This window comes from Colletotrichum tamarilloi, assembly GCF_030869305.1.
Source record: "Colletotrichum tamarilloi strain Tom-12 chromosome Unknown Scaffold_31.1, whole genome shotgun sequence".
Lineage (NCBI taxonomy): Eukaryota > Fungi > Ascomycota > Sordariomycetes > Glomerellales > Glomerellaceae > Colletotrichum > Colletotrichum tamarilloi.
The window spans coordinates 284,177-296,415 of record NW_026849414.1 but is presented as its reverse complement, the minus strand read 5'-3'; the positions used below and the strand labels follow the sequence as shown (position 1 = coordinate 296,415).

The following is a 12,239-nucleotide window of genomic DNA, read 5'->3' as shown; positions in this document are numbered from 1 at the left end:
CTGAAGGACACAACTTAGAAGTCAAGTCCACAACTCCGCACCTAGTACAAGCATTTGACATGCATTTAAACCGACCTTGAATCCAAATCAGGCAGAGAGCAGAAGCCTCAATCAAGATAATTCATGTTCGTCTCTGTTCAAACCAAGACGGCTGTTTGGAAACCACATAATGTGTCTTGGGCATTTTGGTTGGCTACGGCAACGAAGTCAACCTCTGTCACTGCCCTCCATCATTCATCTATACCGATAATAGATAGGCTGAAGCACACAGTAGAATAACTGGTTTAGGTGGCCTGCAATTGCTATGGTAAATTCAGAGAGAGTGATCAGGACGGTTTGAAAGTATCTACAGCCATTCCAGTTGATGGGATATGGGAATGATCACCCAAAAAGAAAAAAAGTGAAATCTTAAGGGCGACTTTGGCTGATCTTGTTCAATGTATAGTCCGTGATTTGAAGAGTCCTTCTCCATGTGCTGTATAGGCCCTCAAACAGGGTTACGGTTGATGTAAGCCATCAATATCTCGGCATCTCGGTGTGGTGGTGAGGTGAGGACCTCGGTGTGTTGATATGCACGGTCAGCGGCCAAGATGTCGTCAGACCATTAGCCGGTACGTACCGTGCGGCTTTCCAGAGTCTCCACACCCCGCGATCTCGGACGCAGAACTGCACCTGCACGTCAAGCTTCCTCCAAAAAAAAAAGTGCCCGTCCAGCAGACAAACTCCAACACGCTCCGCAGATCCTCCCTCCTCCAAAATGTCGACCGCGACGAGTGCCACCGCGGCGACCAAGGATGAGTCGCAGCCCGTCAAGAAGGGCGGACCGACGGTCCTGCGATCCATTCTGGCTGGATCTACGGCCGGCGCTGTTGAGATTGGTGAGTCCCTCCACTCTTTGCGGTCCCCCGATGACGCACCAGCAAACAATGAAGACAGAAGACTGACTCTCCGGGCATAGCCATCACGTACCCTGCCGAATGTAAGACGACCACGATCGATCCCCGATTGCGATTGACTCTCTGACCCTTCCTCGACAGTTGCCAAGACCCGGTCGCAATTGAACCGAAACCTGGGTGCCGGACAGAAGCTGCCATGGCCGCCATTCGGAGCGCAATGGTACGCGGGATGCACCACGTTGATCATTGGCAACTCGCTCAAGGCGGGCATTCGTATGTGGAGCAGCTATCCTGGAGCAATTGCCTCGTGCTAGCTGACGCCCGATGTACAGGATTCGTTGCCTTTGACCAGTACAAGACGCTCCTTTCCGACGCCGACGGCAACATCTCTGGGCCGAAGACGGTCATCGCCGGCTTCGGCGCCGGTGTGACGGAGTCGGCCCTTGCCGTCACTCCCTTTGAGAGCATCAAGACTACGCTGTGAGTCTTCTGCTCCACTACATCGACGGCAATGCATTATTACTGACACTACTGCCGCAGTATCGACGACAAGAAGTCCGGCAAGCCCCGAATGAAGGGTTTCCTCAGCGCCGTCCCCATCATTGCCCGCGAGCGCGGCCTCCGCGGGTTCTTCCAGGGCTTCGTGCCGACGACGGCCCGCCAGGCGGCCAACAGCGCGGTCCGGTTCAGCGCGTACAATGCGCTCAAGCAGATGGCCGAGTCCTACACGGCACCCGGAGAGAAGCTGGGCGCCGTAGGCACGTTTGCGATGGGCGGCATCGCGGGATTGATCACGGTGTACGCCACGCAGCCCCTCGACACGATCAAGACGCGCATGCAGAGCATCACGGCACGACAGCAGTACGGCAACTCGTTCCGGTGTGCGGCCATGATCCTGAAGCAAGAGGGCGTCCTGACGTTGTGGAGTGGTGCGCTGCCGCGTTTGGCGCGTCTCGTGGTGAGCGGCGGTCTTGTTTTCACCATGTACGAGAAGAGCATGGATCTGATGAACAAGGTGGACCCTGAGGGAAGATACATCTAAGAAGGATTGCTACAAGATACAATGGCGTTGAGGTTCTACGTTTTTGTTTTGGTATAGATAGTTACACTATACAGGGTACAGATTTTGTACAAGATATGATACATAGGGCCTTGACCGTTACGTCAAGCATGCCCATGCTATGTAGATGGCTTCCTTTTCGCCGTGCGACGCCATTAAATGGATGGAGTCTCGTGTGGGTGTTTGTGTTGTGTGGTAGTTTGGTTTTGCGTCGTTCCTTGCTTATTCTATCATCATTGAAGTCTGAACATGCCCGACAACTTCTTGGACATGTTTTGCAGCCATCCTCGTGTCGGGGCCTCCTCGAGCTCTCTCAACAGGTCTTGAAAGTATGTGGGCTGGCTTTCGGGCTTCAAGAGTTCGCCATTGAGGGGGAACTGCGGGATGTATGTCAGAGGATTACGATGAGGCGAGGCCGTGGAGGTTGGTGCAGCTTACCCTCTTCTTGAAGCGATCATCGGTGAGGGCGAACATGGCGTTGGCCTGCTTCAGCTCCTTGGCCTCGTCGACGACATTGGGCTTGGTATACCTCCTCTCGATGCCTCTCTGGATGATTTCGCTGAACTGGGTCTCGGGGCGGAGGTTGTCCTTGGGCCACAAGGCAAGGGCAGACCTCATGTGCTTGTACGCTTGCTGTGGCAGGATAGTGTTAGTGACGGTGACGCGATAGTTGGAAGGGCGGGAAGGGAGGCAAAGAGGAGAGACATACACTCGTTGTGCGCGACATTGCGGCGATATTGGCAGTAATTAGAGAATGGAGGTGAGTCTACCGAATGCCGTCTACCTTATCATGGTCTTACCGCGGGGCAATGAGGCAGCAGTGGTGGATAGAGGGGGGTGGGTGCGGCGGTGGAGGGCGAAAGTCGCGGTAGCTTCAGAATCCCATCAACGACGTCAAGGATTTCGCATCAGATGGCGCCCGGTCGCAGACGTCCAAGAAATTCATTTCGTCGGAGCTAAGGGACTACGCTGGATCGGCGCTTACGGGACTGGTCAGAGTGGAGATGAAATCGCCAAAGACGTGAATGACATTGGGTGGATTACTCAGAGGGCTGTGATTGGAGCAAAAGATCTCGAAAGGTCAGGGGGTCCCGATGGGCCGAAGAGAGTGGGGCATCCACTACGTACCTTACACAGTATGCATATGGGGCTAGTGAGCTGGCTTACCTTATGCGCATGACTCTTGCCTGAGGCATTTGACAGTAAGGCACCTTGTTCCCCGGTTGTCTTTGTCAGCCACTCAGGCCACCCAAGAGGCAGCCAGCCGTTGGCAGTCACCACCTCATTGCGGCAGCGGACTCGGAGCAACACAGAATTGGACCCCCGTGCCCCCCTCAGTCTCAATTTGTTCCAGCACATTCCCGCGGGTAAGGTACGAGTACGTATACGTAACCCCCCTACCAGCGATGGCAGCGACACTGAGAACCGTCTCCACCTCCACTGTCACAGGGGCTTTTTAGCGTTAGAGCCGTATCTTAGGTAATCCACTTCACCGCAGCGAGACGAGACGAAGCGAAGCGAACCAGCGACAGACAGCGCCCGGGTCGTGCGACAATCCCGACACTCCTGACCTCCTGTATTCGTACTTCGTTCACTACCTAGGTACCTACACTATCTTACAGCCTACTCCTCCCAAGTTACGCCTGGACTGACTCTCCGACGTTCATCACCGCAGACAAACCGAGCCAACGTTAATGGCGTAGTCCTCTTTTCCTCCGAACCAACATCCTTTTTTTTTTTTTCTTCAGCACAACACCGCCATCGCCGTTCCTTTTTGTCGCCTCACCCCTCCGATTTCTCCTACGATCCTCGCGAAACACTTTCCTCGCCTTTTTTCTTTTCGTTTTTCGCCTGGTTCCTTTCGAATAACCGCCTCCGTATTCCCCGGCTTCTCCTTACCTCCAACGCCTCTTCCCCCCCAATTACCTACTACGCTGCGCTAGCCGTCTTCTCCCCCGGTGGCGAAAGGGGCGCCCCGAGTCCTACGGTTTCAAGACAACGAAAATAGAGAGAAAGAGAAAACAAACAATATTACACAACATTCGTCAAGATGGCTGGACGTTATGAGCGGGTATGTTGTGTCCCAAACCAGACACCATTCATTTCCCATTTTCTCCATGGTTTGCTGACAGTGTACTCTTTCCAGGTAAACGCTCAGGACGAGGACGACTTCAATAGCCCCAACTCCGCACCGCCAAGTCACGCGCAAACAGTGCCAAACTCTCCGCCCCCGTCTTCTCACTCGAGAGCATCATCGCGCGATCGTGCCGCCCACGGAGTCGACTCTACCCTTGCCGACGCATTCGATACCGATGGCGACGAAAGCGATGACGACGCCGACGACAGGCAAAGATTAGTCCGCGCCGACTCCACCCTGACCTCCCGCGACACGTCCCGCACCGTTTCCTCCGAGTCAAGACCCCAGCCCGATAGGCAGGTCACCCAGCTTCCTCCTACCACTGCATCGGCAGCAGGCGGACCTACGACGCCCTTCCGCATCTACGGCAGCGGTATCCAGAATGAGGGCGTCTTTTCCAACCTGACGGCGAAGCCTGAGCGGGGAGGCGAGACGAAGGAGGAGCAACCACCGGTATGTTCAATCCCCACTGTCACTATCCATGTCTTGCATGCGGAAAGACGGCATACGTTGTCCAAGAACACGATGTACTAACCAGTCTCTAGACATATGAGCAAGCCGCTGCGGATGCGGCACCCCCATACTGGGAGACGACTATCCTGGCTCCAGGCCTCGGCGGACCCGACGAGGTCTACATTGATGGGATGCCCGTCGGATCTCTCTTCAGTTTTGTCTGGAACGGCATGATTTCCATGTCCTTCCAGGTTGTCGGCTTCATCCTCACATACCTCCTCCACTCGACTCACGCGGCCAAGAACGGGTCCCGCGCCGGCCTGGGCATCACGTTAATTCAGTACGGTTTCTACATGAAGGGCACAACAGAGGGCGACCACCCGCCCAAGATGAACGGCCAAGACGGATACGCGGCACCACCGGACCCCAACTCGCACAGCTTCGACCCCAACGCGGTAACGGGAGAGGGCGGCGGCGGTGTTTCGGACATAACCGGACAAGAGTGGATTGCGTACATTTTGATGGTTGTTGGATGGTTCGTCCTCATTAGGTCTGTTAGCGACTACCTCAAGGCACGGCGCCACGAGCAGCTCGTCTTGCAGAGCCCCGACCGTGGACTGCCTGTGCCCATTATCGCAGATGGCGAGTCGTCCGAGAGAGTGGTATAGCATTGGCGTTTTCGTGTGTCACAGCGTGACGAAGCGCAGTGGGTTATTTTTTCGTGTCACAAAGTGGTTATTGGTCTGGGCCACGAGTCTACGACATTTGGCATCTCGCGCCTTTTCTTTGCGTCGTCCAGTGGGTCTCGGGTGTTTTACGGGAACGGAAATGGGAGCAGGGTAATCTACATAGGAAGCACAGCAGCAGCTTTCATTCTCGGCATCAATACTGAGGTTTTTCTTGGGTACATTCTATCCGTTCGTGTCTATTCCTCACTCACACAACCGTGACGTGATAACGGAATCCAATTCTTCCAGGCTTAGGCACATGATGATCCTGGAATTCAACATGGCGCAAACGATAGAGACAATCTTTTAGTGCTTGCAGCGGGATGATCCGCTTAGTAGGCGGGGTCAGTGAGAGAGTTTCCAGGTTACCTACGGAGTACCTTATACACAGCAAGCTCCCACTTGCCCGGGCAGTCTGAACTCCCTGGGTCGCTTATCGACAAGGTTTGAGAGCGCGGGGGATCAACCCACCTCCACCACATTCGCGCCATAACAGGCGCTGTACATGGCTCAAGTTGTAGCGGTTCAGACATGCTGAGGTGGATATATCATGCTGAAAATGGAACTGAATCACCGTCACCCGTGATGGTCACCTCTGATGTTTACAACACACTCAATTTCCTTCCTTTAACAACATCATCTCGCATGCCCTCTTCCAAGAGAACTCTTCGCTTGCCTTACTAGATAACGCAAATCAACAGTCCACCATTTCAACCCAAGCAGAGCACCCGCCACAACGAATACCAGACGCCCTTCAGTCCGGAGAGCTCTCAAGCTCCTCCCGAGCTCAACACGACGACAGACCCCTCGCTTTCTACACCAAACCCCCGCCTCCAACTTCAAGATGGCCTGGCGAAGCTCCGGCGCGACAAATAAAGACCTGGTCGAGAACATGTGGCGGCATGGCCTCATCAAAGACCAACGAGTCAAAGACGCCTTTCTCAAGGTATCTTCAACCACAGCCACTGCCAGAGCATCTCTGACCTGCTGCCTAGGTTGACCGGGCACACTACGCTCCCGCTGCACCGTACGAAGACTCGCCCCAGTCCATAGGCCATAAGGCCACCATCTCGGCACCTCACATGCACGCCAGTGCCACCGAGTCTCTCCTCCCGCATATCCTACCCTCCGAAACGAGGCCCGCGCCGCGGGTGCTGGATGTCGGTTCGGGATCGGGATACTTGACGCACCTGCTTGCCGAGCTCGTGGGTGATAGAGGGCTCGTTGTCGGGCTGGAGCATATCCAGGCGCTCAAAGACATGGGCGAGACCAATATGGCCAAAAGTGCCGAGGGGAGGGCACTCTTGGATAGCGGCAAGGTCAAGTTCCGGGTCGGTGACGGACGGAAGGGCTGGGTGGAGGCGCCGCGGGGCGGGGAGACGCGTGATTCTACGGGTTGGGATGCCATCCATGTTGGTGCTGCCGCGGTGGAGCTTCACCAGGAGTTGGTGGACCAGCTACGGGCGCCTGGCAGGTGAGCTGGGCGAACGCCCTTATCTGGTAAGGAATGCTAACTTTGGGCAGGATGTTCATCCCCGTCGAGGATGACAACGGCTACGATCAATACGTTTGGGCCATTGACAAGAAGGAGGACGGGTCCGTTGTGAAGGAGAAGCTATTCGGGGTTCGATATGTGCCACTGACTGATGCTCCCAAGGCGTGATTGTACGATACCGAATCAAGTTGCAACATTCATATTCGAGATACCTCATGAACAATAATACTGGAATTTTCTCTTCACCTTGCGTACCAGGAACAACGGCTCTCAAGTAAGACGTAGACTTACACCGCATACCATACTTTGCCCGACGCACGACTCAATCGGCCTACAGAGCATCCACATCCGTAGGTTTAGTATTTCGGCGGGTGTTGACCCTAGCAAATGGCATCGAAAAGTGCTAGGGTTGCTCTAATGGATCCTAGAGACAGTTAATCTATCTAGGGCCTGCGGGGACCCGAGCTGCATTAGTGGTCACCAGGAACACCGCCAGCAACATGCCTTCACCTCCGCATCGGCCCAGTCATGTCCTGTGTAGTACGAACACAGAGAGACAATGAGACTCTTGGAAACTGCCCACGGGTCACAGCCACTTGGGAACTTCGTCATCTACGAAGGAGACAATGCGCCAGACTTTGCTATTCTCTCCCATACCTGGGAAGCAGAGGAGGTTACATTGCAAGATGTGCACGATGCCCAGAAGGACATCACACTGATGGCCGGATACCCCAAGATCACGGGAGCCTGCCGACTTGCTCAAAGTCAGGGGTACGACTACATCTGGATCGATACGTGCTGCATCGACAAGACGAGCAGCGCCGAATTGTCCGAGGCCATCAACTCCATGTTCAACTGGTACGAGCAGGCTAGTATTTGCTACGTCTACCTCTCCGACCTGGACTACTCGATATACCAGCAGCCAGGTATGACTGCTCCGTTGGAACTGGCGCTGCGCGAATGCCGATGGTTTACTCGCGGCTGGACGCTCCAGGAGCTCATTGCCCCCGACAACGTCGACTTTTACGACAAGAGCTGGCATCTTGTTGGCTCCAAACTCGACGAGTCACTCGGTCCCGCGCTCGCAAACGTCACGGGAATCAGTCTCGACATCCTGAACAAGACTGTTCCCCTGGAGTCGTCGAGCGTCGCCGAGCGCATGCACTGGGCCTCGTCGAGAGTCACGACCCGCAAGGAGGACCTGGCCTACAGCCTTATGGGCATCTTTGGCGTCAACATGCCGCTGCTGTACGGCGAGGGGATGAAGGCTTTTGCGCGGCTGCAGGAGGCCATACTCCAGGATACGGGAGACCATTCCATTTTCGCGTGGCACAGCAACTACGAGACGTCTACGCAGGAGGCGGCGTTTGACCAGCATATCCTCAGCGGCCTGCTCGCTCCGTCGCCGGTTGAGTTTTCCCAGTTTCAGTACCTTCGCCCGTTGCCGGCGTTCGGGACGACGGGGCAGCAGCCGATCCAGCTTACGAACCAGGGGATTAGGATTTCCATGTACCTTGAGCCCGTGGACGATGACCAAGGCGGTGATGACGGCAGCGCGGCGGACGACTTTTACGCTGTTTTGGACTGCGCTATCCAGGGCGAGAACGGGGATCAGTGCCCGCGCATCATGCTGAGGAAGTTGTCGGGGAACCAGTACGCCCGGGTCCGGACGGGGAGCGTCTGCACGGTGATCCCGGCGCCGGATTCGACGAGGCCGGGGCGGGGCAGCTACAAGACTGTTTTCGTCAAGCGGAGCCCGACGTATGTTTTACCGGATATCTCTGTCCTCAAGGCGGGTTGGAAGGCGGGCGGCGCCCGGGAGGCGTACCGGGTTGTCGATTCATATCCCACGGGGCCGTGGGTGCCGAGTTTGGGGATTCTGAGGACGGGGAACCCGTATTTTGAGCCGGTGCTTGCTGGGTTGCGGTTTGAGTCGCCGACGAACGCGCGGATTCAAGTGGATGTTGTTGTCGGGTGGAGGAGGGTGGATGGGGAGTGGAAGGTGTGGTGTCATGCTTGTGAGGCGCAGGCTGATTTGGAGGTTGATGTGCTGTGGGGGGATACGCAGTTTGCCGTGTCTGGTGGGCTGGATCAGTTTGTTGAGACGGATTTGGAGGTCAAGGTCCAAGTCGAGGGAGATGTTGCACGGAATTGGAGGAGTAGAGGGTTCGCTCAGGTCAAGAGGCATGAGGTTCCTGTGCGCGTGAGGTTGGTGGAGGTTGATAGGCTTGGGAGGAAGGGGGTTAGGATCGAGTGTTGTGCGCCGTTGCAGCCGCATATTCCTGGCTATCAGAAGACGGGGCTTTTGCCGTGGGACGAATATGATTGACTGATGATGAAATCTGGATGTGGTGACTGTGATAATGTAAAGGATTTGTCGAGGTTCAAATGTGGTCATAGGGTGCGAAGCGGAAACGCCATCACGGGCTTTGATCAGATATCCTTACATCTGATGCTATGAGGCTAGCATCATACTAGCATTCCAAAGGTCACAGGGTAATCAGAGACAGCGATATATAAGAGAGGAAGAGGGTCAAAGATGATAAATGTTGCAAAATAACAAAGATGAGGGCAGGTTCCCAGACCATCCACTCCTCAGCCACGTCGCAAAAAGAACGCACGCAGCCTGCCCATCCAGGAGTAACCGAAAAACGCCTCATAAATCATGACATCGTCTCAAGTCTGGTTCTGTTCTTCCTCCTTGGCGACATCCGCTTGCCTCGAGTCCATGACCCCGCTAAGGTGCGTATAGGCTATTACAACGTTACCAATCTGCGGCATATGCTTGATGCTCAAAAAGGCCTGGCCGTGATCCATGCCGGCCAGGTACATGAGCTCCAGCTCTCCTTTCCCGCTCCATCTCTGAGGCGTCGTCGCCCACTCGGGCTTGTCGTGCCGCGTGTAGTTGAGATCGCCAAAGTAGACGTAGCTCGCCACGGCATCTGGGTCGGTGACGCAGTCCTCGCCGCCGAGGACGACGGTGGTGCGCTTTCCCTGTAGTTGGGGCGTCCATAGGATAAAGTCTTGCCAACGGAAACGGCGGGCAAGGGTGTGTGCAACCATAGGATCTGTGGCGACGAACCAGATTTCCCATTCGTTGCCCCATTTCGGTGTGCGCCGCGTGAAGTTGTAGGCTACGGCGGGGAGGTGGAGGAGCAGTGACACGGGGTCGATGAGAACGATGGAGTTGATCTTTGCCGCGATGTTGGGTCTTTGTAGCAGTGGAGAAACGAAGAGCGTGCCAAAGGAGTTTCCAACAAAGACAAAGTCATTATAGTTTTGCTGTTTGATGATGGCGTCTATACCGTCGACGAGCTCCTTGGTCGTCTGCAGAGGGGGGCAAATGCGCGAGGAGACAGGGAGAATCTCGATGCAGAGCACGCCGACGTCCTTGGGAATGCTCCACAGCCATAGTAGATACGGGAGCATGCCGACGCCGACGCCGTGCATGAAGAGGATGGGACGCTTGGTCTCCGACGTGTGCGGGCGGCAGAAGTAGCTTAGCTTCGGGTCGGCAGACTCGTTGGGTGAGAAGAGGGTCATGGGCCGCCATGGGAAGACGGAGAAGAAGGTGTTGCGTGGTTGACGGTAGAATCTGAAGCCTCTGATGAAGAGGATGAGGGTCGCGAAGAAGTCGAGGGTGCCAGTAGTCTTTTGAATGCGTTAGTCTCCAAAATCGGCTAAGTTGAGGATAATGTTGACCACAGAGACACTTACAAGGTAATACATCAAGCTCCGGTGGGTGATTGTGATGGAATCAAAACTGAGTCGCATCGGTGTTGCGTCTCCAAAGCCTCTCTTGATATTGACTCCAGCCCGCTCTTCGGTTTCCGCAATGTACTCCTCGAGTTCTTCGTCGTGTTCTTGCGGATTGCCTTGCTTGTCGAACAATGCCCACATCAGCCAGTCTTTGACATTCTCCCTGCGAATATCGCCGAGCTGGGCGTTGCAGTGCCATTTTCGGATATACTGCTCGACATCTGGTGCGTGGTCCAGTCCCTGGTAGAAGAACCGCCGGCGTTCTTCCTGGTTCAAAGGCTCTGGTTGTAGGCCGGGTTTCTGGAGACGACGGCGATACGGTACGAACCAGGCAAAGTAAAAGACGATTTCGATGATGCCGACGACTTCGATGAGGATCGATACGGGATGAGCGATGCCGGGTACACCAGCGAGGGCGAATATGAACCAAAAGTAGAGGAAGCAGAGAAACCCGAGGTACTGAAAGTATATTACCATGGACCTCACGAGGATGAGTTCCGGAACCGACCTTCCCACGAGCATTTTTGTATTAGAGGTTGCTGGACGGCGCGAGTGCCTAGTTGTGCATAGGAAAGCTCTCTTCGATCTGTCAGAGTCCCTTGGCGTTGACGACGTCTGTCAAGGCTAAGACAAGTTGACTGTGCAGCGGCATACCACGATCTTAATACGACGGAGAATTAGAATCGACAAGCTTGGGACCCGCGTCAGAGATCTACGAAACGGCATGGGCCCGGCCTGCAAGCAACATGGATCCATCTGGCCGAGGGTGGTTCCCTTTTGCTTTGTCTACGCTTGTGATCTGAACGGCACAACGGCCGCTGGTAAGGGCCACAAACATGCTCAAACCGAACAGAACTTTCCAGGTGCGTTCCTTGTTGTCCGGGCACTGCCTTGGAGCCTTGGACTGTGGAAAGACAGATTGCGAATGAAAGTTGGGTGATGGAATCGGACGAAACTCAAACGGAAGCGACATGGTGCCATCTCTCAACTGGAGATTAGTCGTGCGGACTTTTCTGCGGGCTGATTCCCCTCTCTTGGGTTGTAGTCAAGTGTTCAGCGCTCCCACCAATGCCACGCCGAAACGTCACAGTCTGTGCTGTTGAGTTGGGTTGGGGAAGTGAGCTGCGAGATGCTGCAGGGACTTGCTTGTCTCGATGGTGGGTAGCGACGTCGTTATAGATCAGGGAGTGATCGGTGAGCTCGAAGCCAATTGCCCGATTCAGTTCTGTACGATGCATTCGCGTGAGGGAGGCGACGGGGGTCTGCTGGCTGAGTGTAAGTCGGGGACAGTAGTGGGACGTGGCAAGTCGGGTCGACATGTGCCATCTCGAGTCGCATAGGTGTTGTATCGCAAAGACGAGCAGCAGTTCATGATGCGTCAAATGTGCACGGATTCAAGAATACACTCTGGTGGCGGAAGTCAGTCATTGGGAAGACGACAGAGTGAATAGACGTAGGTTCGGATACGATGGTCTGTGTTGGTAACTATGGCCACTCTTTGAAAAGTATGTTGGCCGCAGCAAACTGTAGCAGCTTCATCTTGGGAGGCGCAGGGTTTCGGTGATGGAGACTGAGAGAGTTGAAGATGTCAGTAAAAGAGCATTGGAGTGTTGACGATGGGATCCGAGTCGAGTTGTCCAGGGACTTCTCTCCAGCCGGATTTGGAATGCGAGTCGACCCGCTGCCTTCCCAACCAGGCGGCCCTACCAGC

At 55.0% G+C, this 12,239-nt stretch overlaps 5 protein-coding genes across 5 annotated transcripts; 3 read left to right on the top strand and 2 right to left on the bottom strand.

The window, feature by feature from the left end:
• Positions 1-757: 757 nt before the first annotated feature.
• CTAM01_08717 (uncharacterized protein) lies at positions 758-1,938 on the top strand (the record flags this gene model as incomplete). Its single annotated transcript, XM_060524737.1, has 5 exons — positions 758-878; positions 959-979; positions 1,038-1,169; positions 1,229-1,376; positions 1,437-1,938. The coding sequence occupies 5 exons, from the start codon at positions 758-760 to the stop codon at positions 1,936-1,938; spliced, it is 924 nt and encodes a 307-aa protein (XP_060380684.1).
• A 251-nt stretch (positions 1,939-2,189) lies between these two features.
• On the bottom strand, positions 2,190-2,683 carry CTAM01_08716 (uncharacterized protein; the record flags this gene model as incomplete). The annotated part of the gene is made up of 3 exons (XM_060524736.1): positions 2,190-2,333; positions 2,395-2,589; positions 2,666-2,683. The coding sequence occupies 3 exons, from the start codon at positions 2,681-2,683 to the stop codon at positions 2,190-2,192; spliced, it is 357 nt and encodes a 118-aa protein (XP_060380683.1).
• A 1,323-nt stretch (positions 2,684-4,006) lies between these two features.
• On the top strand, positions 4,007-5,214 carry CTAM01_08715 (uncharacterized protein; the record flags this gene model as incomplete). Its single annotated transcript, XM_060524735.1, has 3 exons — positions 4,007-4,027; positions 4,103-4,546; positions 4,639-5,214. 3 exons carry the CDS (start codon positions 4,007-4,009, stop codon positions 5,212-5,214), a joined length of 1,041 nt encoding a protein of 346 aa, XP_060380682.1.
• A 904-nt stretch (positions 5,215-6,118) lies between these two features.
• On the top strand, positions 6,119-9,098 carry CTAM01_08714 (protein-L-isoaspartate O-methyltransferase; the record flags this gene model as incomplete). The annotated part of the gene is made up of 4 exons (XM_060524734.1): positions 6,119-6,220; positions 6,270-6,748; positions 6,799-6,898; positions 7,362-9,098. The coding sequence occupies 4 exons, from the start codon at positions 6,119-6,121 to the stop codon at positions 9,096-9,098; spliced, it is 2,418 nt and encodes an 805-aa protein (XP_060380681.1).
• A 347-nt stretch (positions 9,099-9,445) lies between these two features.
• On the bottom strand, positions 9,446-11,050 carry CTAM01_08713 (uncharacterized protein; the record flags this gene model as incomplete). The annotated part of the gene is made up of 2 exons (XM_060524733.1): positions 9,446-10,420; positions 10,487-11,050. 2 exons carry the CDS (start codon positions 11,048-11,050, stop codon positions 9,446-9,448), a joined length of 1,539 nt encoding a protein of 512 aa, XP_060380680.1.
• Positions 11,051-12,239: the final 1,189 nt, after the last annotated feature.